General features: G+C 41.6%; 2 protein-coding genes across 2 annotated transcripts; one reads left to right on the forward strand and one right to left on the reverse strand.

Moving 5' to 3' along the window:
* The first annotated feature begins 3,319 nt into the window (after positions 1-3,319).
* Positions 3,320-6,380, forward strand: LOC106591465 (transmembrane emp24 domain-containing protein 10). Its single transcript, XM_014182702.3, has 5 exons — positions 3,320-3,613; positions 4,071-4,191; positions 4,790-4,863; positions 5,516-5,642; positions 5,824-6,380. The coding sequence occupies exons 1-5, from the start codon at positions 3,434-3,436 to the stop codon at positions 5,943-5,945; spliced, it is 624 nt and encodes a 207-aa protein (XP_014038177.1). The 5' UTR covers positions 3,320-3,433; the 3' UTR covers positions 5,946-6,380.
* Positions 6,381-12,837: 6,457 nt separating this feature from the next.
* On the reverse strand, positions 12,838-23,947 carry nek9 (NIMA related kinase 9). Its single transcript, XM_014182743.3, has 23 exons — positions 23,310-23,947; positions 22,438-22,615; positions 22,168-22,223; positions 21,943-22,013; positions 21,674-21,779; positions 20,791-20,922; positions 20,522-20,632; positions 20,253-20,317; positions 20,066-20,116; positions 19,783-19,975; positions 19,527-19,671; positions 19,138-19,338; positions 18,938-18,984; positions 18,595-18,756; positions 18,368-18,476; positions 18,010-18,171; positions 16,111-16,278; positions 15,959-16,018; positions 15,640-15,824; positions 15,378-15,539; positions 15,187-15,291; positions 14,952-15,005; positions 12,838-14,800 (listed from the first exon to the last, which is right to left on the reverse strand). Exons 1-23 carry the CDS (start codon positions 23,490-23,492, stop codon positions 14,627-14,629), a joined length of 2,880 nt encoding a protein of 959 aa, XP_014038218.1. The 5' UTR covers positions 23,493-23,947; the 3' UTR covers positions 12,838-14,626.
* Between the last annotated feature and the right edge of the window lie 305 nt (positions 23,948-24,252).

A 24,252-nucleotide genomic window follows, 5' to 3' on the forward strand; every position in this document is an offset into this window, starting at 1 on the left:
ACACACACACACACACACACACACACACACACACACACACACACACACACACACACACACACACACACACACACGTGTGCGCACAAACACACCTGAAGAAGCAAATGGGTCTTCATCCTCATCCTCAGGCTCAGACAACATTTGTGAAGACACCTGTGTGGCTGAGGAGGTGGATGGCTTCTCAACCTGAGGATCAGAGATAATTTCTGAAGAGGTCTGTTTGACTGAGGAGGTACATGGCTCCTCATCCTGGCCATTGCCAGAGGGTGCGCCAAAATATTTCAGAAGTTCCCCTGAATTTGTATTGAAATACAGTACATGAGTCTGACACCCTAAATACATTTGCTGCACAATTAAATATACCTGTCATTATGCACAATTTATCAAACTTTCAGAATAGTAACCAAACGAACCATACAACCTGTTTGGCTAATTCAAGGCAAAAGACACCCCAAAAGACTCAATATATCACAAAAGATACAAAATATCAGCATAATATAGACGTCTTTTAAGTTAGTCTACAGCATTGGAAAATCACCTTACTGAGCTCAGGACCTAGTCAATAAAATCAAAGAAAACTTTTATGATGTCACCAAATCAATAATGTGCTAGTTAGGTTGTAATCTTTTTGCTGCAGGCTACACACATCATCATGATGAAACTGTGTGAAATTATATCCAATGTTATGTAAGCTAGTTTGACAGAAAACAGAATATTGTCGCCCTATGTGTAATAGCATTACAAGCAACATAGGCTATTTTTTTATTTCACCTTTATTTAACCAGGTAGGCCAGTTGAGAACAAGTTCTCATTTACAACTGCGACCTGGCTAAGATAAAGCAAAGCAGTGTGACAAAAACAACAACAACACAGAGTTACACATAAGATAGACAAACTTATAGTCAATAACACAATAGAAAAATATATACACAGTGTGTGCAAATGTAGTAAGATTAGGGAGGTAAGGCAATAAATAGGCCATAGTAGCGAAGTAATTACAATTTAGCAAATTAACAGTGGAGTGATAGATGTGCAGATGATGATGTGCAAGTAGAAATACTGGTGTGCAAAAGAGCAAAATAAAAAGTAAATAAAAACAATATGGGGATGAGGTAGGTAGTTGGATGGGCTATTTACAGATGGGCTCTGTACAGCTGCAGCGATCGGTAAACTGCTCAGATTGCTGATGCTTAAAGTTAGTGAGGGAGATATAAGTCTGCAATTTCAGCGATTTTTTGCAATTCATTCCAGTCACTGGCAGCAGAGAACTGTAAGGAAAGGAGGCCAAAGTAGGTGTTGGCTTTGGGGATGACCAGTGAGATATATCTGCTGGAGCGCGTGCTGCGGGTGGGTGTGATGGTGACCAGTGAGCTGAGATAAGGCGGAGCTTTACCTAGCAAAGACTTATAGATGACCTGGAGCCAGTGAGTCTGGCGACGAATATGTAGCGAGGGCCAGCTGACTAGAGCATACAGGTCGCAGTGGTGGGCGGTATAAGGGGCTTTGGTGACAAAACGGATGGCACTGTAATAGACTGCATCTAGTTTGCTGAGTAGAGTGTTGGAAGCTATTTTGTAAATGACATCGCCGAAGTCGAGGATCGGTAGGATGGTCAGTTTTACGAGGGTATGTTTGGCAGCGTGAGTGAAGGAGGCTTTGTTGCGAAATAGGAAGCCGATTCTAGATTTATTTTTGGATTGGAGATGCTTAATGTGAGTCTAGAAGGGGAGTTTATAGTCTAGCCAGACACCTAGGTATTTGTAGTTGTCCACATATTCTATGTCAGAACCGTCCAATGTAGTGATGCTAGTCGGGCGGGCGGATGCGGGCAGCGATCGGTTGAAGAGCATGCATTTAGATTTACTAGCATTTAAGAGCAGTTGGAGGCCACGGAAGGAATGTTGTATGTCATTGAAGATTGTTTGGAGGTTTGATAACCCAGTGTCCAAAGAAGGGCCAGATGTATACAGAATGGTGTCGTCTGCATAGAGATGGATCCAGGAATCACCTGCAGCAAGAGCGACATCATTGATATATAACAGATAAAAGAGTCGGCCGAGAATTGAACCCTGTGGTACCCCCATAGAGACTGCCAGAGGTCCGGACAACAGGCCCTCCGATTTGACACATTGAACTTTATCTGAGAAGTAGTTGGTGAACCAGGCGAGGCAGTCATTTGAGAAATCAAGGTTGTTGAGTCTGCCGATAAGAATACGGTGATTGACAGAGTCGAAAACCTTGGCCGGGTCGATAAAGACGGCTGCACAGTACTGTCTTTTATCGATGGTGGTTATGATATCGTTTAGTACCTTGAGCGTGGCTAAGGTGCACCCGTGACCAGCTCGGAAACCGGATTGCACAGCGGAGAAGGTACGGTGAGATTCAAAATGGTCAGTGATCTGTTTGTTAACTTGGCTTAGAAAGACAGGGCAGGATGGATATAGGTCTGTAACAGTTTGTGTCTAGAGTGTCACCAACCTTTGAAGAGGGGGATGACCGCTGCAGCTTTCCAATCTTTAGGAATCTCGGACGACACGAAAGAGAGGTTGAACAGACTAATAATAGGGGTGCAACAATGGCGGCGGATAATTTTAGAAAGAGAGGTTCCAGATTCTATAGCCCAGCTGATTTGTACGGGTCCAGGTTTTGCAGCTCTTTCAGAACATCTGCTATCTGGATTTGGGTGGAGAAGCTGGGAGACTTGGAAGTTAGCTGCGGAGGTGCGGAGCTGTTGACCAGGGTTGGGGTAGCCAGGAGGAAACTATATATTCTCAGTATTATGAATACATTGTGGTTTATTCGGTAGCATATCGTATTGTGACTGCTTTTACTAATTGCATTAGTACTGTACAAAGTTAGAGGTGCGCTATTTGATAACTTCCCCCGCTCCCCTACCTCGGGCATCCCCTCCCCATCTTTTACTTCTGAGTGGGAGACCTTCCCAGGCAGTAGCCTGCCTAGCTCACAAACTAGAATCAGGGCGCCCACTCCGAAAAGGTTAATTCACCCACAGTCCCACACCGTGACATGATATCATTGACGTGACGTGCAAATGAGCGATATAAAACCGATCGCGCAAATGTCACCATTCCCCCCAAAATTGTGCAGGCGCCCGGTGCCGCCCCCAGCTCGATCTACCAGTAAATAACCATTAAATAACATTATTAGTATTTGCATTTATTTAGTAGTTATTACTAGAAAACGGTGCAAGTCAAGTAACTGAAAATACAATGGATAGAAAGCAGCAACAGTATGACGGTTTTTTGATAATGTTGACGATGGTGCGCACTTTACGCTTGTAAAAAAGGGCTGCGGGGAAGGAGATCACGTGACGTAACCCGGAACTGAGCTTCATTTATTTTTCGTTTTTGTATCATTTAGTATCGAGCTAGCTTGGTGGTGATTGACTGTAGCGTACAGAGCCAGCTACAGCATGTCTAGATTTTGTGTATTACTAATACTTGTTTCTGTAATTTTTGATTCGACCTTTTCTATTACGTTCTATTTACCGGTTAATCTTAGAAAATGTTTGCGGGAAGAGATCCACAAAGACGTGCTGGTTACAGGCGAATACGAAGTTAGCGACCAACCAAATGCGAAAACCAATCTCAAGGTAACACGTAGAACGCTAGCTAGCTTGCTAACGTTAGCTAGACTGTATCAAATCATTGCAATCAAATCAGTGTTAGCGTAACTTTTTGACATGGAAGCCTCGAATATGTAACTTACACCACCTAGCTAGTATCAAACAATGCCAATAGTTAGATTTTCACTGGGCAGGTCTGGGTTAAGTAGCTACTAGCGGCTAACCGGTACGGCTAACCAGTATAGAACAGCCACTGGCTAATGTAGTTAGTTAGCTAGCAAAATAAAATGCTGTCAGGTTGGTTTAACTGAATACTGCAAAGGACTTCAATAGCCATCACTATCTAGATGCAAGTATTAAACATGATGTACCTAATGTTTAAAAATGTAAACGCGTTAGCTAGTTGACTTTGATTCATGCATGTGTCTATATGGGTCAAACATGTGTAATGTACCTACCACATGTTTAATTATTTCCATTTCAGATCACAGATTCATCAGGTCACACCTTGTACTCCAAGGAGGATGCTTCAAAGGGAAAGTTTGCCTTTACAACAGAGGACTATGATATGTTTGAGGTTTGCTTTGAAAGCAAATCCCCCCTAGGTGAGTGTTTTTAACCAGATGTGGTCTAATGTAGCAATGGGCCTGGGTTGTTTAAGTTAAAAGCTTGGAGTATATATGATTAAACAAAATTTGCAGACTGGCCCAGATTTGGAGGTGGGAAATAGTCATTTCCCAGCCTGGTCTCATAGACTAGACGTAACACTGAAGTTAGTATGATGTGCTGTGTTCGGTATGGTTACAGAAGGCAACTTAAAGCAAGAACAAAAGGAGGAAGGGATGGTGGATGAGAGGGCGTATAACGCAGACTACTTTTTGCAACTACTTTTTCGCTACTTTGCAACTACTAGCTAACCCTTTAACCTAACCTTAACCCAACTCATTTTAGCCAGCTAGCTATCGTTAGCAAGCTAGCAAACGTTTGCCTTAGTTACCTAGCTAACGTTAGCAACAACAAATTGGAATTCATAACATACATTTAGCAAATTTGTGGCATATGGTACGATTTGTAAATCGTACCATATCATACAAAAATAATTGTGGGGAATTTACATACATATTATGAAATGCTCTGAGAGCAGGTTGCATTTCCTGGAATGTTTGGTCCCTGTACAATAACTATTTTCATTCTGTGGTCTAGGTACTGGAAGGGTCCAAGACCAGCTAGTCAATTTAGACATGAAGCATGGTGTGGAGGCAAAGAATTACGAAGAGGTAAGTGCCAACTGCCCATCCGCCTTTCTCCAGGTCCATCTGGGTCAGATTTGTTGTGGCTTGCCATGAGTCAGCATGAGGTCTCAATATTAGAAAATACAAACAATGTGAAAAAGATGGCTAAGCTTTCTCCATTTCTTGTTTGTATTGGAAATTAAGAAAGACTAACTTTCTCTTAACTGTCAACTTCTGAAAGCATTGTAGCTGCTGTGCATTATGAAGACTTAAACATGCTGCAGAAAATCCTTGCATGCTCACACAGATCTTTATCCAGTCCACAATGCAAATGTCATACACTAATTCTATGTCCAACCCTATTAATGTGATTAAGTTTATCCAGTGGTTAATTAAGCAATAAAGCACGAAGAGGTGTGGTATATGGCCAATATACCACAGCTAAGGGCTATTCTGGATACAGCCCTTAGCTGTGGTAGATTGGCCATATACCACAAACCCAGAGGTGCCTTATTGCTATTATAAATTGGTTACCAATGTAATTAGAGCAGTAAATATGTTTTGTATAGGGTCTGATATACCACGACTGTCAGCCAATCAGCTGGTTAAATAAAGGTTAAATAAAAAAAATCAGCATTCAAGGCTCAAACCAACCAGTGCATAATCATGGGTTTATTATGTATGGTGCTCTTTTCAGATTGCAAAAGTTGAGAAGCTGAAGCCCCTAGAAGTTGAACTAAGACGCCTCGAGGACTTATCGGAGTCCATTGTGAATGATTTTGCCTACATGAAGAAGCGTGAAGAGGAAATGAGGGACACAAATGGTAAGTGATGTATGAAAGAAAAGTCCAACTTGTGGTCCAAGTTTCCACTCTACCAGAAAATGTTCAGTGTTTCATATGATTCACAATCTTTCTTTGGCTGGTCTTGTGAAAGGAGTAAAACCTTGGTTTAAATGAACTCACACCTGTTATTCAGTTAAATATATTTTCCCTCACATTGCAGAATCCACCAACACGCGTGTCCTGTACTTCAGTATCTTCTCTATGTGCTGTCTAATTGGGCTGGCAACATGGCAGGTCTTCTACCTGCGGCGTTTCTTCAAGGCGAAGAAGCTGATTGAGTAAACCCATCAATGAAACAAGGACCATCATGCTGAGGACTTTTGGGAAATGGTGTTTGCTGTACAATTTGTGAAACAACAGTTTTTTTGGGGGGGTGGGGAGGGGGCTCTCTTTACAATTTAAATGTAAAATAATTTGTCTTTCAGCTTCAGTTTTTTTACCAGCACCTCATCTCTGGCACTATTTGTTTTTATTAGAAATACAACCGAATGTACTTCGATACATATTGGTCTGATATTGTCTCATGCAATATTCTTGTTACTATTTTTGTTGTTGTAGTAAATGACTAATACTGTATGAAAATAAACATAACATGTTTAGTGAGTGCACAAAAACTCCCCTTCAAACATTCAGATATTGTTATGTGAAAATAACATTTCCCCAGTATGTCAGGTACATGGTTGTTTTTTATTAAAAAACGTTTTCACTTTGATCCCATTTTGGGTGTCTATTTTGTATTTTTCTGTAGCTATAAAGGCATTAAAAAAAATTAGGAAAATATCAGCGATGACAATACATTTCTCATTTAATGAGGGAAATCTCTTGGCAGAAATAATATTGAAATTACTATTTGATTATTTGACAGTGTAGACATATAGTTCCCATGCTTTGTACATTCTTTTCGGTTTTCTTAAGTTTGGTTTGGGTGGTTCCTGTGAAAAAATTGTTTCCAAGTAAAATTAAGTTTGGCATAGAGCAAATTCTGATTGTGGAGCAAGACTCATTGGTATTTTGTTAAGAGGAATATTTAGTGGAGCAAAGTACTGTTTTACATAAGTCTGCAATGACAGCATCATTAAACAGTTTAGCTAATTGTTATTCAGTGTATGTCTATTGCGGTACCTCTTGGTCATTCAAGTGATGTACATTTACCATCTGGGCAATGGATGGGTGGCCGTGGGCACACTGGAAGTACAGCTGGAATGAAGATGGAGCTTACGGAGGCTGTCACTGAATTTGCTTGCAACTGTTGGCGACTTAACACCAATTATACTTGACCATGACACTAATTATACCATAAGGAACTAATGAGCAACTTATAGAAAGTATGACTACTGAATAAAAAATGAATTGAAATGAGATTGAGGAATGACACTCACCACGACATGCAAAGGAGGCGAGGACTTTAAGTACATTAAGAGGCCATGTCCCTCCATGCCAGTTGAACGCAATAACTGAGATGAAGGGAATAAAAAAAAACATCAATAAAACACATACCGACCAAGAGGAATTACCTCTCATATCCATACACAACTTATTTGGCGATATTGATCCTTCCTATTGATTGTTCTTTCAAAGAAGGCAACAGGAAAACCATTGTCTTTTAAAGATAGTGCAAGAGTACAGACTATTCATGCTCACCTCAATCTGCTCTTGAAGGTACTCCTGGTGGGAAGTTGCGTGAGGAGAAAAACTAAGGTGGGAAATAAATAGGAATGAGTTGATAATTTAAATTAAGGAAATATTGAAGGGTACAATAATTTTGCTTACGAGAGGTGGTATACTTCTCACCTCTACTTTGGGCTTGATGATGGACTGCCTCCCATTGCAAAGTTCCTTGCTCTCCTTCTCTGTGAAACACATTGGCACGTTCTCCATCAGTACCTGGGGATCTCCTGTCTGCGAGAACTGCATATCCAGGCCCCCTGAAGAACAGCTGGCAGAACCTGTAGGAAGGAACATTCCATAATCCATTGTCAACAGAGGAGAAGCTGTGACACCACCAATAATGAGCCAAAATAGACCCTCACTCTAAATTAATGGAGCTATTTCCATGCCAACAGAAATTGTATTTAAATTCCATACTTTTTCATTTGTATTAGGATATTGAAATTGAATTAAATATTTTGGAATTTGTAATGCACAAATTGAATAATTGAATACATTAATTGATCTTGTATTTCATGATTTGAAACTGAATTGAATGAGTATAGCATTCAGTTTTGAAATTCAATTTAAATTTGATTTGACATTCAAATTCAATATTTACATATTCCGTTTCAATATGGTAAAAATTGCATTCATTGTATGTGTATCAAGTTTACAATCTATCATTACAAGTTGATCAAAGTTTTATACAGTTGAAGTTTACATACACTTAGGTTGGAGTCATTAAAACTTGTTTTTCAACCACTCCACAAATTTCTTGTTAACAATCTATAGTTTTGGCAAGTCGGTTAGGACATATACCTTGTGCATGACACAAGTCATTTTTCCAACAATTGTTTACAGACAGATTATTTCACTTATAATTCACTGTATCACAATTCCAGTGGGTCAGAAGTCGACATACAATAAGTTGACTGTGCCTGTGGAAAATTCCAGAAAATGATGTCATGGCTTTAGAAGCTTCTGAGAGGATAATTGACATAATTTGAGTCAACTGGAGGTGTACCTGTGGACGTATTTCAAGGCCTACCTTCAAACTCAGTGCCTCTTTGCTTGACATCATGGGAAAATCAAATGAAATCAGCCAAGACCTCAGAAAAAAATGGTAGACCTCCACAAGTCTGGTTCATCCTTGGGAGCAATTTCCAAACGCATGAAGGTACTACGTTAATCTGTACAAACAATAGTACGCAAGTATAAACACCATGGGACCACGCAGCCATCATACCGCTCAGGAAGGAGACGCGTTCTGTCTCCAAGAGATGAACATACTTTGGTGCGAAAAGTGCAAATTAATCCCAGAACAACAGCAAAAGACCTTGTGAAGATGCTGGAGGAAACAGGTACAAAAGTCTCTATATCCACAGTAAAACGAGTCCTATATCGACATAACCTGAAAGGCCGCTCAGCAAGGAGAAGCCACTGCTCCAAAACCACCATAAAAAAGCCAGACTACGGTTTGCAACTGCACATGGGGACAAAGGTCGTAATTTTTGGAGAAATGTCCTCTGGTCTGATGAAACAAAAATAGAACTGTTTGGCCATAATGACCATCGTTATGTTTGGAGGAAAAAGGGGGAGGCTTGCAAGCCAAATAACACCATCCCAACCGTGAAGCATGGGGGTGGCAGCATCATGTTGTGGGGTGCTTTGCTGCAGGAGGGACTGATGCACTTCACAAAATAGATGGCATCATGAGGGTGGAAAATGATGTGGATATATTGACATCAGTCAGGAAGTTAAAGCTTGGTTGCAAATTGGTCTTCCAAATGGACAATGACCCCAAGCATACTTCCAAAGTTGTGGCAAAATGGCTTAAGGACAAAACAGTCAAGGTATTGGAGTGGCCATCACAAAGCCCTGACCTCAATCCCATAGAACATTTGTGGGCAGAACTGAAAAAGCATGTGCGAGCAAGGAGGCCTACAAACCTGACTCAGTTACACCAGCTCTGTCAGGAGGAATGGGCCAAAATTCCCCCAACTTATTGTGGAAAGGTTGTGGAAGGCTACCCGAAACGTCTGACCCATGTTAAAACATTTAAAGGCAATGCTACCAAATACTAATTGAGTGCATGTAAACTTCTGACCCACTGGGAATGTGATGAAAAATAAAAGCTGAAATAAATCATTCTGTCTACTATTATTCTGACATTTCACATTCTTAAAATAAAGTGGTGATCCTAACTGACCTAAGACAGGGAATTTTTACAAGGATTAAATGTCAGGAATTGTGAAAAACTGAGTTTAAATGTATTTGGCTAAGGTGTATGTACTTCCGACTTCAACTGTATGTATTATCGGCTGATATTGGCCTTTTACTGCTATATCGGTATCGGAAGATAATTCAACAGATAACCAATATTTACACTTTTTCATTTCCCCGCTGTAAGACAGTATATCAGCAGATATTTTGGTATCTGTAAGTTTTGTCCCCCCAAAAAATCCGAATCGGTAATGGACCCAAGAAAACAAATGGGTCTGGCTCTAGTGACATGAGTTTATGTGGCCCATCCCCCTTTAGCCAGGCATTATTCAGATATTTTTTAGTTTAGGGGGTGTCTCACAATATCTATACATTCTACCACTTTTGCAGTAAACCATTTTTACACTAGCATCCGTTTCATAAATGGGAGATATTAGAGGTGTGAAAAAACATGGTTGTGTTTTGTTCTACCTCAGGTAGAGGTATCTCCAAAACATTGGAGGCCTTGCCACTAGCTTATTTGACCTCCTCCTTGAAGAGACACATCCAAGTAACAGGACCAATACCTAGGCTTTAGCTAAGCAGGCTAACAAAGTCTTATGCCAGTCAGTCACGTTACCCTTATAATGAATACCCTTGCTGCAGACTTGAAACGAACACATCTAACAGGGAAACCAAACTGGCCGCGTTGTATGCACAAGCATTGCAAAATACATGTGTGTACATTTTATTCATATATATATAATTTTATCCACACTGCTTGTGCTTGTCAATGCTGCCGGATGCTGAAATAGAACTTTGTTCTATTTGAGACATTTGACGCGCTGTACGTCCCGGCTCTCCCATCTGCTCATTGGTTTTCACAAGCATACAAACCAACGTGGGTGCTTGAAAGACAAACAAATAGAGATTTTTCAAAGATGAACTAAAAACTAACTAGGATTCCAATTTTATCTGTGGATTAATCATTGTAGAGAAACACACAATTGTGTATGACTCCGGGTGTAACGCCCTGGCCATAGAGAGGGGTTTGTTGTTCTTTATTTTGGTTAGGCCAGGGTGTTACATTGGGTGGGCGTTCTATGTTCTTTTTCTATGTTTTTGTATTTCTTTGTTTTGGGCCGTGTGTGGCTCCCAGTCAGGCACAGCTGAAGTTCGTTGTTGTTGATTGGGAGTCACACATAAGTGCATGTTTTTCCGTTGGGGTTTTGTGGGTAATTGTTTCTGTCATTGTGTTTCACCTGACAGGACTGTTTGGCTGTCGGTTTTCTTGTTTGTTTTGTATAGTGTTCCGTTTAAATATGATGAACACTAACTCCGCTGCGTTTTGGTCCACTCTCTCTCATGGCAGTCGTTACACCGGGTCACACAAAATACAAAAAATACAAATATCCATTAAAAAAAAAGGATAATATACGTGTAAAGTAAAATAACAACCAAATGTTTATCTCTCAGGTCGAACTAGTCAACAGCAAGCTAGCTAAATGCCCATGAATGTTTCATGTGTGCTTGACATGCCCCCAAATTTATACAGTCGGTTTACATTTGAACTTGGTATTTAAACCTGCGTGTCAACGCACACACACATGGATGGACACACACTCGTGGCCATGTGTAACACAAACTAAAACATGTATTCAGGTCTCAGGAAAGGTTCTCATCACATAGGCATGGATCACATAATCACACTCCTTTGATGAGTAACCTTGCTGGATCAGGAAGACTTGTATTAGTGTAGCAGATGGAGATCTGTGAAACTCACTCCTCAGCCTGAAGTGTCGCTCCTTGTGCAATTGAAGAAGGCCTTTTATAATAGCACATGGGTTGGAACACTTCAGGAGGGCCGTCACATGTTTTCGAGGCAGAGGTCCTGAGTTCGAGTCTCCATATGAGCTGAATCAAGGGAAACCATTACTCGGGCAAGCACCATGCCGTCCTTTACATCAGTGGTTCCCAAACTGTGGGGCGCACCCCCAAGGGTGTTATCCCTATAGGTTTTTAGCTAAGTGGGTTAACACATTATTGTGACATGCAGCAAACCTGGTTTGAACCAGTCAATCACAAGAGTAAGATTAAATAGGGAGTGGAAAGACTATCCTTAGAAGGGCTATGACAGGGATTTTCAACTATACTCTTATGGGGGCCAAATTCCCCCCAGATAGCTAGGACCCAGGTATCTGGCTGGCCAGCCAGACGCACCTAGCTGTCTAACCGGCCAGCTGGACCTAGCTATCTGCTTGGTAGGTAGTTCCAGCCGACCAGAAAGCTAGATTCGACCGGCCTACCTATCTGGAGTTTTCCCAAAACGTGTTTATCTTACTGAAGAAATAATGGTATTTTTCTAATTTCTTATTCATGCACCTCTGGTAAATATGGTTTTGGCCTTGATTTACAGCTAAAGAAGAACAACTGGAGGCATAAATGAGGCATTAATTCGCAATCTGTGCCATGTCCATGTTCATGCAACAGGTGCTGTGCAGGGCCAACCACCTATCCAAGACAATGATGAACACTTGACCTGCCCTCACTGTGCTTGCCAGTTTGCCCCAGGTCCAGCAGAGCAACATATCCCCAAGTGTCAGAAGAACATCAAGAGCCACCCTCCACCTCCCGCCACCGCAGCTGGCAAAAGCAACTCACCGCCCTCTGCCACTAACAAAAGCCAAATCATTTGCAATGCTTCATATTTTTGATGTTTATAAAAAGCATGCAAAACTAAATACATTTTCATAGAGCAAAATAACATGTTTGTTTGAAAGAACATCAAGAATTTTGGCTTTTGGAGTAGTTTTTAGCAGGGGCGCAACTTTTCGTTTTAGAAGTGGGGGGGGGGCATAATTATATATATATATATATATATAAAACTGCAATATATATATATATATATATATATATGTATATTTTGTTTATCCAGTCGGACAAACACTCCAAACAGCCTATCCGACCGCTCAGAGGCGTCCGCATGGTCCTGTATCACATTCCAATGCTAACACTGGGGGGGACAAAAATGCAACTTCAGAATGTGGGGACGAAGACATTTCCCCCCCCATCCCAAGTTGCGCCCCATGTTTTTAGTTTGCATACATTCTTTTTCACACTGCTTTTGAAAGTGGGGGGAACTACAGTAAACTTGTAACGATTTAAATGTCATGCCTAATTGTAAATACTAGAAATACAGTGTCTGATACTGCCTAACAAAATTAATGACAGTATGCAAAAAGGGTTCAAATTAAATTAATAAAAACATTTTTTTTAGCTTTGTCTGCAGTGTTCGGTTCAACATTGAATTCATTAGACCAAAATGGTTTGTGTGTTTTATTTTTACATGAAGCATAAAACAAAGGTTCCTCTGTGAATGGTGGAAAGTCAGACAACTGTAACATCTTACACCCACTCAATTGCATAGGGTCAGATAAGCCATTGAAAAAATGGATTGCAAAAATAAACACAGTATAGGCATAATATCAACATCAAACAAAATGTATAAAATGCATATCCTATTCTAAAGGCACATTTTTTTTATATTTTGTGCACAATTCATCACAACACAATCTTTGGTTTAAAGAGTATGCAAAAGCACTAGGGAATAGGGACATCTTTTTCTCTTGCATGGACAAAGAAAATTCCACCAGTGTTGTACTGTATCAATTAACTGCACACTAACCAAAAGAGTTGCAAGCTTATAAGCCGTTGGTAAAGGACACTTAAAAACGTACACACACACCACCCAGAGTAAAGAAATACACCAAATCTGAATATTACACTTTTCACAAATAGTGTAAAAATAATGATTAAATGAATACTCAAAAACAGAAAAAAATGTAATAGAAAAAAACACAGTATTACCATGAAGTTTACGAAAACAAGCTTTTCTCAAATTCTTGGACTTGAACTGTTCTCATGACATTAAGTATTACAGAAGGAAGATTGCAATTTGATGGTTCATTTCCTCCACTTTAAATACTAGTTCAAACAAATTCAAGGTTATCATCTTAAGGCAACAAAAAGACAAGTGATTGTATATAATGAATCAGTAGTTTGAAAAGTGAACCTCACATTTCACATGCCATTTTTGCAGATACAGTATAGCAAGCTGTTCATGAAAGACACAACATTGTAAATACTTAAATGTTAAAACTAAACACATCTTTGGTAAATGTAATATAAAATATACTATATCTGGTATAGCTTTCTTAGGCTCTATTTGATATGCCTTTTAGTTAGTATTTAGTATTTTGTTTAGAACAGCATCACATATGAAGAACATTGGTAGGTTATCAAAAATAGGGCTCAGGGCTTTCCAGAGGAATGAGCAAAAAAGCAGTACTTTAAATTCACATTGGTTTTAATAACCACAAGAAATAACTGCAAGATAAAACAGGAGGATATATATATATATCAAAAACAATGGAAGAACACCAAAACAATCTTCTCTCTACAGTAAGCTGTGCCCACTTGTGATCATCAATTAAAATGTGGGACAAAACGCAATCCTAGACCTCAGTTGACAGTAGTCAGTCAGTGACAACATCATCATTACTACCAAAGTATTTACTCATATTTCACATTAGCCTACATAACACTGCAAGAAGTTGGTTGCTTAATGTTGAATAAAGCCAAGATGTCAATCTGTCTGTGTCCAGATCACTGCAGATCAGTTTCTGTAGGCCTTTTCCTGTCACCGTCACTTAATTATAGCTTACAACATGGAAGTGTTCATACAGGGTATCTCTCATGTATATTTATACAACGTTATCATGCAGATTGGATTATATCGAAGAAATATGATGTAACGCAATGTGAAAAGAAGCGAGACCTCTCTTGCAAGTGGATGAGGTCAGTGGGCATCCATTAATCAGCTAGCTGTTCCTAGTTAAGGAGAACACAATTGACTCTCAGACTATTCATCCCTTTTGTAATTTCTTAAACCTACTTCTCCCTGCCGTTCACCAATGGAACTGGCTTGCTAACATATTCCTCTTCTCAATATGGCCTAGCCACTCCATCTACAGGACCTGTTTGGATGGACTTAACTGCACAGAGCCACCACCACTCATTGCATAGTATAGCACAGATTCAGGATTTTTTTCTCACGGATTTGCCCCATCAGATCTGTCCCCGTCATGATTGGAGGCTCCTCCCTGTCCCTCCACAGGCCTGTGACCGGATTGGTGGTTGCAGTTATTTTCAGTTCCTGCCTCTCGCAGGGTCAGACGGTTGATTGCTGTCCAGAGTCTCTCGTTCTCTTTGAGCTGATCACTGAACTGTTATCATGGAGAACAACACTTGATAACACGTATCTGTCTGCATAGCAATGGAGTTGAGCGGTTTTACAGAAAAGGGACTCGACTCGGTGTTACTACACAACTTTGCTCACAGGTGCTAGACAGACAGTCTGTAGTGAGTAATGCTTACCTGCTTCTGTAACAACTGGATGGTTGCCTCTTGACGATTGACTGTCTCTCGCAACTGTAAAAGAAAATAGCAACTGTAACAGCACAAGACTGCACCAGACAGTAGTCTGTGAACATATCGCAGCTGCTCGTGTTTGTTCTGTGTTTCTCTGTAGTTGTTGCGATATGTTCACAGACTACTGTCTGGTGCAGTCTTGTGCTGTTACAATGTGTGTAAGGGCTTATCTTGCACATACCTGTGCTACCTCACTGCTTCCTCTGCAGCAAGTTGGCGCCTCCCCTTTCTTACAGGCTCCTGCCTCCTCAAACCCGTTGACCCTGTCACAGCCCATACGAGCAGTCTAAAGAAACAACACTTGGTTAGGTTGAGGCATTGGCATGGGGATGTAGTCAAGTATCGAGGATCCAGACATGCGGTGGTCATTACCGGGAGCTCTTTCTCAGTGGCGGCAGCAGCGGCTGCAGCCTTCAGCTCCTGCAGCTCCTCGTAAGGCAGTGTGATGCTCTCGGGGAAAGAAGGAGCCACTGGGCCAGGCATGGAGCCTCTGAAATCCTCTGGCATCGGGATGAACTCTGCATCCTGTAGCTCCTGTTAGGGAGGATGGACAGGGAGGGACATAAACAACATTCAGTGGCCATAACCCTCTCTGTTTTGGCTTTCACTATGCTTTGTGGTTTTGATTCCAAACCTTGCGCAGCCAGAAGGGGCAGGAGCTGTCGCCGGTCTGGTTGGTTAAAGACATCATGGAGGTCTCGATGCGTCGCTCGTCTGTGTCGGCCTCCTTAGTGCCCCCCAGGCCCCCTTCACGCAGCCCTGTCTCTGAGCCTGGCTCACTCTCCAGATCCACAGTTGTGGTAGAGGCTTGGCCTAGCCCTTAGTGTGCACCGACAAACACCAGGACACACCACATGGTCAGTACATTACCACACTGGTATCAAACTTTGTACATGTTAAGATTGTGAATGTAATGATAATGTAACCAGAGAGACCATGGCCATCTTACTTACCACAGCCAATTGAAAGTCCACTGCTGTTTGAGCGTATAGTTTTAGAGTTGAGAACCTTTTCTGAAACAGAGAACAGAATCAATCAATCTCAACAGTATTTTCAACAAATGGTTAGCTGGTGTTAGAACAGAAGTAAGTGGCTAGTGGCTAACCCATGATGAGAATGGTGTGCCAGCCGCGACAGGAGAGGTCTGGCACATGGTGGAGGGAGCCGAAAATGGGTCGTGGTAAAGCAGGGCAAACCTCCGATCCAAAGCCCTTGTCAGCGGGCATTCCCAGGCGTCCGTTTCCTGCATTTCCCCAGGCAAAGATCTGATTGTCTGAAAGGATCAGAGAGAAATAATCTATTGGTCCACAGATAATTTGCCAATATCCTTCCAGCACCTGAAACAGGAATCCTGTTCCTGAGGTGCTACCAGTATTCTCCATCATTTTGAGTCCTACTCATGTCGGTCAGAGGACTCCCAGCTAACAGAATAAAGCAAGAAAATGATGTGCATTCGGAAAGTATTCAGACCACTTGACTTTTTCCACATTTTGTTACAGCCTTATTCTAAAATGGATAAAAGTATTTTTTTCCCAAATCAATCTACACACAATACCCCAAAATGACAAAGCAAAAACAGGTTTTTAGACATTTTTTCAAATGTATTAAAAAAAACTAAAAAACAGATACCTTATTTACATAAGTATTTAGACCCTTTGCTATGAGACTCGAAAATTGAGCTCAGGTGCATCCTGTTCCCATTGATCATCCTTGTGATGTTTCTACAACTTGATTGGAGTCCATCTGTGGTAAATTTAATTGATTGGACATGAGTTGAAAATGTACACACCTGTCTATATAAGGTCCCACAGTTGACAGTGCATGTCAGAGCGAAAACCAAGACATGAGGTCGAAGGAATTGTCCGCAGAGCTCCGAGACAAGATTGTGTCGAGGCACAGATCTTGAGAAGGGTACAAAATAATTCTGCAGCATTGAAGGTCCCAAGAACACAGTGGCCTCCATAATTCTTAAAAGGAAGAAGTTTGGAACAACCAAGACTCTTCCTAGAGCTGGCAGCCCGGCAAAACTGAGCAATCGGGGGAGAAGGGCCTTGGTCAGGGAGGTGACCAAGAATCCGATGGTCACTCCGACAGACCTCTAGAGTTCCTCTGTGGAGATGGGAGAACCTTCCAGAAGGACAACCATCTCTGCAGCACTACCAATGAGGCCTTTATGGTAGAGAGGCCAGACGGAAGCCACTCCTCAGTAAAAGGCACATGACAGCCCGCTTGGAGTTTGCCAAAAGGCACCTAAAGATTCTCTGGTCTGATGAAACCTAAATGGAACTCTGGCACCATCCCTATGGTGAAGCATGGTGGTGGCAACATCATGCTGTTTGGATGTTTTTCAGCTGCAGGAACTGGGAGACTAATCAGGATCGAGGGAAAGATGAACGGAGCAAAGTACAGAGAGATCCTTGATGAAAACTTGCTCCAGAGTGCTCAGAACCTCAGACTGGGACGGAGGTTCACCTTCAAACAGGACAACGACCCTAACCACACATCCAAGACAACGCAGGAGTGGCTTCGGGACATGTCTCTCAATGTCCTTGAGTGGCCCAGCCAGAGCACGGACTTGAACCCGATCCAAAATCTCTGGAGACCTGAAAATAGTTGTGCAGCGACGCTCCCCAGCCAACCTGACAGAGCTTGAGAAGAGAAGAATGCAAAGAAGAATGGGAGAAACTCCCCAAATACAGGTGTGCCAAACTTGTAGGGTCATACCCAAGAAGACTCAAGGCTGTAATCGCTGCCAAAGGTACTTCAACAATGTACAGAGTAAAGGGTCTGAATACTTACATTATTTGTATACATTTGCTAAAATGTCTTTGTCATTATGGGGTATTGTGTGTAGATTGATGAGGGGAAAAACTATTTGATCCATTTTAGAATAAGGCTGTAAAGTAACAAAATGTGGAAAAAGTCAATGCACTGTACACAGTGAACAGTATATGACAACAACATGCTGCAACAGAGAATGTTCAAGTTTAGTTGTGTTTCTGACCCTTCGTGGCTGCGATGGTGAAGCCATCTCCACAAGACACTTTGCTGACCACCTTCCCCCCGAAAGACCCCAACAGCAGCTGGACACCCTGGTGCTTCTTGAAGTCCTTTACACCCAGCTGACCGTACTTGTTGCACCCAAAGGTCATCAGCCGCCCACGTTCTGCAATGTCAGAGTTCAGTCAGAACCATGTTTTGATATAAAAATCAATTTCTTCCCACCTAGCTATCTGAAGATGAATGCACTAACTGTAAGTCACTCTGGATAAGAGCGTCAGCTAAATGACTAAAATGTAAAAAAATATATATAATAATTGGGGGCTCAAAGAAAGAGACAGGAGAGAGTCTGGTCGCTGTACCGTCAATGGCAGCAGTGTGAGTCTTCCCAGCTGAAATGACTTGGATCTTATACCTGGCCAGCTGCTTGACCAGAGTGAGTGTGGTGGTGTATGGTATCCCCTGGTAGGCCTGACATTGGAAGAGGAGGAAAACTTAAATTCTCCACCATTACTGGTGTTATTCCTTATTTTAAAGGAATGAGAAGAGCCTGTGAGTGGATCTTGGGATGAGGAATGTGGTGCTGTACCTCTCCAGGAAGGTTTTTGAGGCCAGAGACTCCCAGGTTCAGACCCAGCTTGTTCAGATCGTTGTTCCCACAGGCCAGGACTTTGCCAGACTCTGTCAGGAAAAAGGTTCCGTCAAGGCCACAGGACACAGATGAGATAATGGCTCCTTTGGGGATCTCCACCTGTGAATGCCAGACAATACACAACATTATGCTGCCTACTGATTTAAATGGTGGACTCAAACACATTTCCATTCATTTGTCTCGACAATAAAATTGAGACGTCATTGCCCCTTTCTCCATAAGCATATTTACAGGATATGTGTTCAAGCTCTCTGCTGAAAAAGAAAGGGCAGGATCTTACTTGCATGGGTGAGTTAAAGTCATCCTCACAGTCCAGGCCAAGACGCCCTGAGGAAAATAACTGAAATGAATTATGTTCCACATCATCATAGCGCCATCTACTGGCCAAGATAAGGGGGGACGGATATGGAGCTTGAGAGAGGCATGGTGGTAGACATGCAGTACTACCTTGTCGCTCAGTATCAACGCTCTGGTACATACCATGCTCTCCACAGCCCCAGGAGTAGATATCTCCACTGTGGGTCAGCACAACCACATGGTTGTCCCCACAGGACACCTGCCTGACAGGTCGCTCCTCAAAGAAGTCCAACAGCACGGGCTCTAGCACCTCCATGCCCTGCTCGTTCTCCACTCCAATACAGCCGTAGTAGTCAGAACCAAACATGTACATCTGGTCCTCATCTGAAACCAAACACATCAACAGCATGTCCTCAAACAAGACCAAATCGTATTGTATGGCACAGGGTTGCAAATTGCTGTCTGAATTGTTTGACTCTGTTGTAAAACAACAACAACAACAGAGCCCTCCCATTGTAAACATCCTATTCTACTGCCACAGAAGTAGTGCTCCACACAGACACACAACTCACCAGTGACACAGGCGGTGAAATCTGCTCCACACGCGACCTGACGGATGGCCTTTCCCTGGAGCCTCTCCACCTTGCGTGGCTGCCGGTACGAGGCCTGGTCTCCATGGCCCAGCTGGCCCACCATCTTGGCCCCACCTTGGACACTCTAAAATGGAAGCAGGACATCAAAGATCACATGTTTCATCAACAAAAACAACTTTAAAGTTCTTGTAATGTATTTTCTGCCTTGGACTTAAAGGAACAGCATGGTACTCACAGCCCAAGTGTACAGCTCTTTCTCCACGGTAACCACAGCAAAGTGGGTCTCCCCTGCACAAACATGCTGGGCACCACTGCCTCCTTTAAAGGCATCCAGTTTCTGGGGTGTGAACTTTCCCCCTCCCCAGAAATACACCTCCCTAGAGCGTGTTGTCACTACAGCAACAGGGCTCTCAGTCACTGTGCTCAACCTATAGACAAGTCACAAAATAACTTCATTAAACAAAATCATCTAACAAATACCACATTTACATGATTAGGTGAGAATGTGTTCAACATACTTTGGTTTTTTCATTGCTGAGTTCAGCAAGGCAACTCTGTCCTCAAGCTCCCTGAAACAAAACGAGGTTGTTTACACAATGAAAACAGCAGTTTTGATGATGTCTCTACACCTATTTGAACAATCACACCATCTTCTCAATCTTTCAGGCGTCCCACCACATTCTCTCCCCCGTTCACCAGACTCACTGCTTGTGGCAGGAGATGATTGGCTGGTCCAGAATCTCCTCGGCCGTGGGTCTCTTTTCTGGATCCTGCAAATCAATGTATCTTACATTACATTACCATCCATCACACATCTTTCTGCATGTAGAAAATGTGTGGTAATATCTTACATCAACTGATTCCCTACATACAGTGTATGCTTTGGCTGATGCTAAATTCTATCGCACTGACGATGACAGCCATGAAAGACTGAAATGACAGTATACTGTACACATTGCTGATGGGTTCCTCACCTGATCTAAGCATTCGTACACCAGCTTGATCAGCGCCGAAGAATACACATCAGAGTTGACCTCCATGGTCCAGTTTCCCTGCACTATCTTCACACACAGGTTCAGCGGATTCTACATGGACACAAGCAGCAACAGACAACCGGAAATGCATTAAAGTGACATCAACAGAGCATAATCAGTCAATGCCATGTATTTAACATTAGAACAAATGATAATAGCAGGCAAATGTGTATCAGACAATGGGGGTAAAGGATAAGCAGGGCACATACCGTAGCATCAAATGTTCTGGTCAGAGTTAAGACTTCAAAAATGACACAGCCCATAGCCCAGATGTCTGATTTGAAGTTGTACTTCACGCCTTGACACAGTTCAGGAGACATGTAGTATGGTGTTCCTACACACTAGATTTATACAGGAAAATGCACAAAAAAGTAACTTAGATGTTATCTATACCTTACACAAAATTAAATGTGAATATGCACAAAACACTTGCAAATAAAAATAGCTTGAGTGAGTCCTAATCAAAGAATGACAAAACTATGGCTATGAAAAATATGCACAGTAAAACATATTCAATTGTTCTGACAAAATATTTCACATTCCCATGGATTCTAAAAGGGTATTGTAACGAAAGCTATTTATAGTCAAAGCAGCAGACATGCGCAGCCTCATAATACACTCTATGACACATGCTCCAGCTATCCATATGGGCCGTCGTCAGAAAATAATGGCACTGCTCAAGGTCACAACAGACAATTAGATGCACACTCGCTGCTGCCAATTCTGACGACCGCCTCCATCACACAGAAGTCATGTCCCTGTGGCAGAGTGAACGTCCATGGATGAAGCTGTCTACAGATACAGCAGGCTTCGGTACACTCAGGGAGAGACATGTAGACCATGCCCACAAAGGGACAGAACAACCACACTGCTCTCAGGACTTGATTTGGTTGAGTGCTCAGTCTGCCCACCAAATCTGTTAACTGAATTTGATCAGCATACACTCTGTAATAGCTCTGTAATACACTCTGTAGTAACTATAATGGCTGTGAGTTCGTTTTCTGCAGCTCTATGTAACTGAGATCTGCTTGGTCAACGTAAAACAGACCAGAAAAGCGCAGCTTTCCAGGTTAATACTTCAATGTAACTTACAGTCTCAGCCATGGCAAACTGTGAGTCAAGCTTCTTAGCCAGCCCGTAATCACCCAACTTAATAAGGTTGGTTTTAGTTAGGAAGATATTCAGCGTCTTGATATCCCTTCAGGAGAAGAATAAAATAGGTCAGAAAATAAAATAGTGACCAGATCAAACAATGAGGACTGTTGTATTAATAACCAACACAGCTTACATACAATACACATAATCAAAGCATATTGTAGCACAATAAACGAGTAAAGCCCGGACCCAACCCTGGTATTTACCGGTGCAGGATACCAGCCTTATGAATGTGAGCCACTGCAGAAGCGACTTGGTACAGGTACCATATGACAACCTGGGAGTATTTAAGATGTTTAAGATATTAAAAACTGGTGGGGAAAAGATTGAGTTAAATGTTCACCATTGTTCCTAACTAGGGCCAAGTCAGAGCCATTATGTGTCCTTAGGTACAATACATTCTTACGACATGTTGGGTTTCATTTTCATACCTCCTCAGTGAAGAGTTTCCCCTTCTGTTGGTTGATTTTATCATAAAGATTTCCTCCTGAAATTGAAAAGACAGTTGTTTTTTTCTATTGTTACTGTAAATGCCAGACAATTGGAGCAATCATATTTCAGTTGAGCCAATATCAATATCCTTGTCCTATCACACAAAGTATTATGTTGAATAAAGACACTTAATAATACATCTTTAATATCCCAAAAGTATTTCATACAAATACACTAACTCCAAGTGATAAGATGCTGCCATATCTCACCATTGCAGTATTCAAGCTCAATGAGCAGAGTGTCCTTGTCCATGAAATGGTTGAAGTAGGCTATGATGTTGTTGTGCTGTAGGATGGAGAGGATGCTGATCTCGTTTGTGACATCCTTACGCTCTTTATCTGAGAGGCAGTTCAAGTCCACCTCCTTCCACACCACCAGAGAGTTATCCTGTAGATCGATAGACAGGGAACAGACAGAGAACGGTCAGTACGAGATCAGAAAGACTTTCACTGTGAAGGCTAAAACAAACAGCGCTCTGAGAGACCTCAGGCAGCACAACTTTACTGCAATGGCCTCCTCAAAGTTAAACAAAATGAACTGTATTCCTTTTATTTTTCTATTGTGCTACTGCTAATAGAAAATGTAATAGGATAATAATAAGATAATAATAACAGATGCTAAAACAGGGTATATCCCTAATAATGTACTATACATGATGTAGGCTCTAATCAAACAAACTATTATTTCAGCAAGTAAACTAAAAGGTTTAACCTTTACAAAAGGTTGTCGATTTCCTGCTGTTTTCATATAAATACAAACCATGCTTTGTACTTAAACATTGCTCTAGTTGTGCAAAGTTATGGGGATAATAGGAGTTTTGTCAAATGGCTTGAAAATGTAATAAATCTTGCTCTCATGCAAGCATTTCCCACTGGGGTATGAAAACTAAAGTAGACTGTCTCAGAGGCTACTGGCCATGTTTGGTGAGAGATTCACACAGCATGCAGGGGAAGCTATTGTAGATCACTAATAAACAGGCCTTCTTGGTCTTAACAAAACTGTGTGTGTGTGGCAGTGACATACACTAGCATATTCCTGTGATCTCGCCAAGAATTGTAGAAATAGATCTTGACCTGCTTACCTCTGTTCGTCTGTATAAGGTTGCTTCGCCAAATGCCCCTCTTCCAAGGATACGGATCGGAATGTAATGTAACTTTTCTTCCTCGCCGCTGTATACTGACGTTGATCGCCCACTGGCGACAGATTCACTCCCAGAATCTGAATATAGCGAGGCGTAATGCCTTTCGTAGTCTTCAAGTGACATTTTGAGTATATGTAAAGCTCGTCAACTATCTACAAATTAATTTCGTAAACAAACTCGTAAAATATATTTCCTTAAAATCAAATTTGGGGGAGTAGAATTCCAGCTAGGAATAGGCTAGGCTGTTGCACAGAATATTAAACTGCAGCAATATAGCGTGCAACAGAGTTGCAATAGTGTTGTTGATTTGCTAGCTACAGTTACCAAGTTACCAGGAAATCTTTTGGCCTAGTCTCCTTCGAAACCTTTGGACGTTAACGTTAATGCGCAGTATTTCAATAACCATCTCTCCTGATCTGATACTCGTTACTAAGTTGTCTACTATCTGCAGTTTACCCACTTTACTAACTTTACATTTAGGAAGCTGACAGTACCGCACACTAGACTGTGCCACAGCGCAATAAGGAGTCCATCTTTTCCATGTCCATGCATAGGCAAAGATGGAGAGGCGAATCGAGAGGCTCAACTCCGCACAAAATCTGTCCGCACAAGAATACAGCGATAAGCAGACCAAGTCGGGATTTTTTGAATGGAAGTCTATGAGAGTGTCGAATTTATATTTAAAAAAAATGTAATTGCTAATTTACTACGAGAGTCTTATTTGATCGAATATACGTTTCGTAATGTTTAGGTTGTTACAAATGTACTGATATAAGTGGACGCACGTGCCATCCAGTAACTTTGATAAAAATATATTTTATATCGGTGTTGTCTCTGTCGTTCACGTGCGTATCTCCCCTCTCATTGGCTAGAATGTTCACGC

This window comes from Salmo salar, chromosome 01, assembly GCF_965601325.2.
Source record: "Salmo salar chromosome 01, fSalSal1, whole genome shotgun sequence".
Taxonomy (NCBI): domain Eukaryota; kingdom Metazoa; phylum Chordata; class Actinopteri; order Salmoniformes; family Salmonidae; genus Salmo; species Salmo salar.

What these genes read in the sequence shown, in the direction of transcription:
- LOC106591465 (XM_014182702.3), top strand. Translation starts at nt 3,434, where the DNA reads ATGTCTAGATTTTGTGTATTACTAATACTTGTTTCTGTAATTTTTGAT. An exon ending in ATGCGAAAACCAATCTCAAG is followed by an intron (nt 3,614 to 4,070) that starts GTAACACGTAGA and finishes TTTCCATTTCAG; the next exon opens with ATCACAGATTCATCAGGTCA. An exon ending in GGAAATGAGGGACACAAATG is followed by an intron (nt 5,643 to 5,823) that starts GTAAGTGATGTA and finishes CTCACATTGCAG; the next exon opens with AATCCACCAACACGCGTGTC.
- nek9 (XM_014182743.3), bottom strand. Translation starts at nt 23,492, where the DNA reads ATGTCACTTGAAGACTACGAAAGGCATTACGCCTCGCTATATTCAGAT. An exon ending in ATCATCTCCTGCCACAAGCA is followed by an intron (nt 20,117 to 20,252) that starts GTGAGTCTGGTG and finishes GTTTTGTTTCAG; the next exon opens with GGAGCTTGAGGACAGAGTTG. An exon ending in CCACTGAGAAAGAGCTCCCG is followed by an intron (nt 15,292 to 15,377) that starts GTAATGACCACC and finishes TTGTTTCTTTAG; the next exon opens with ACTGCTCGTATGGGCTGTGA.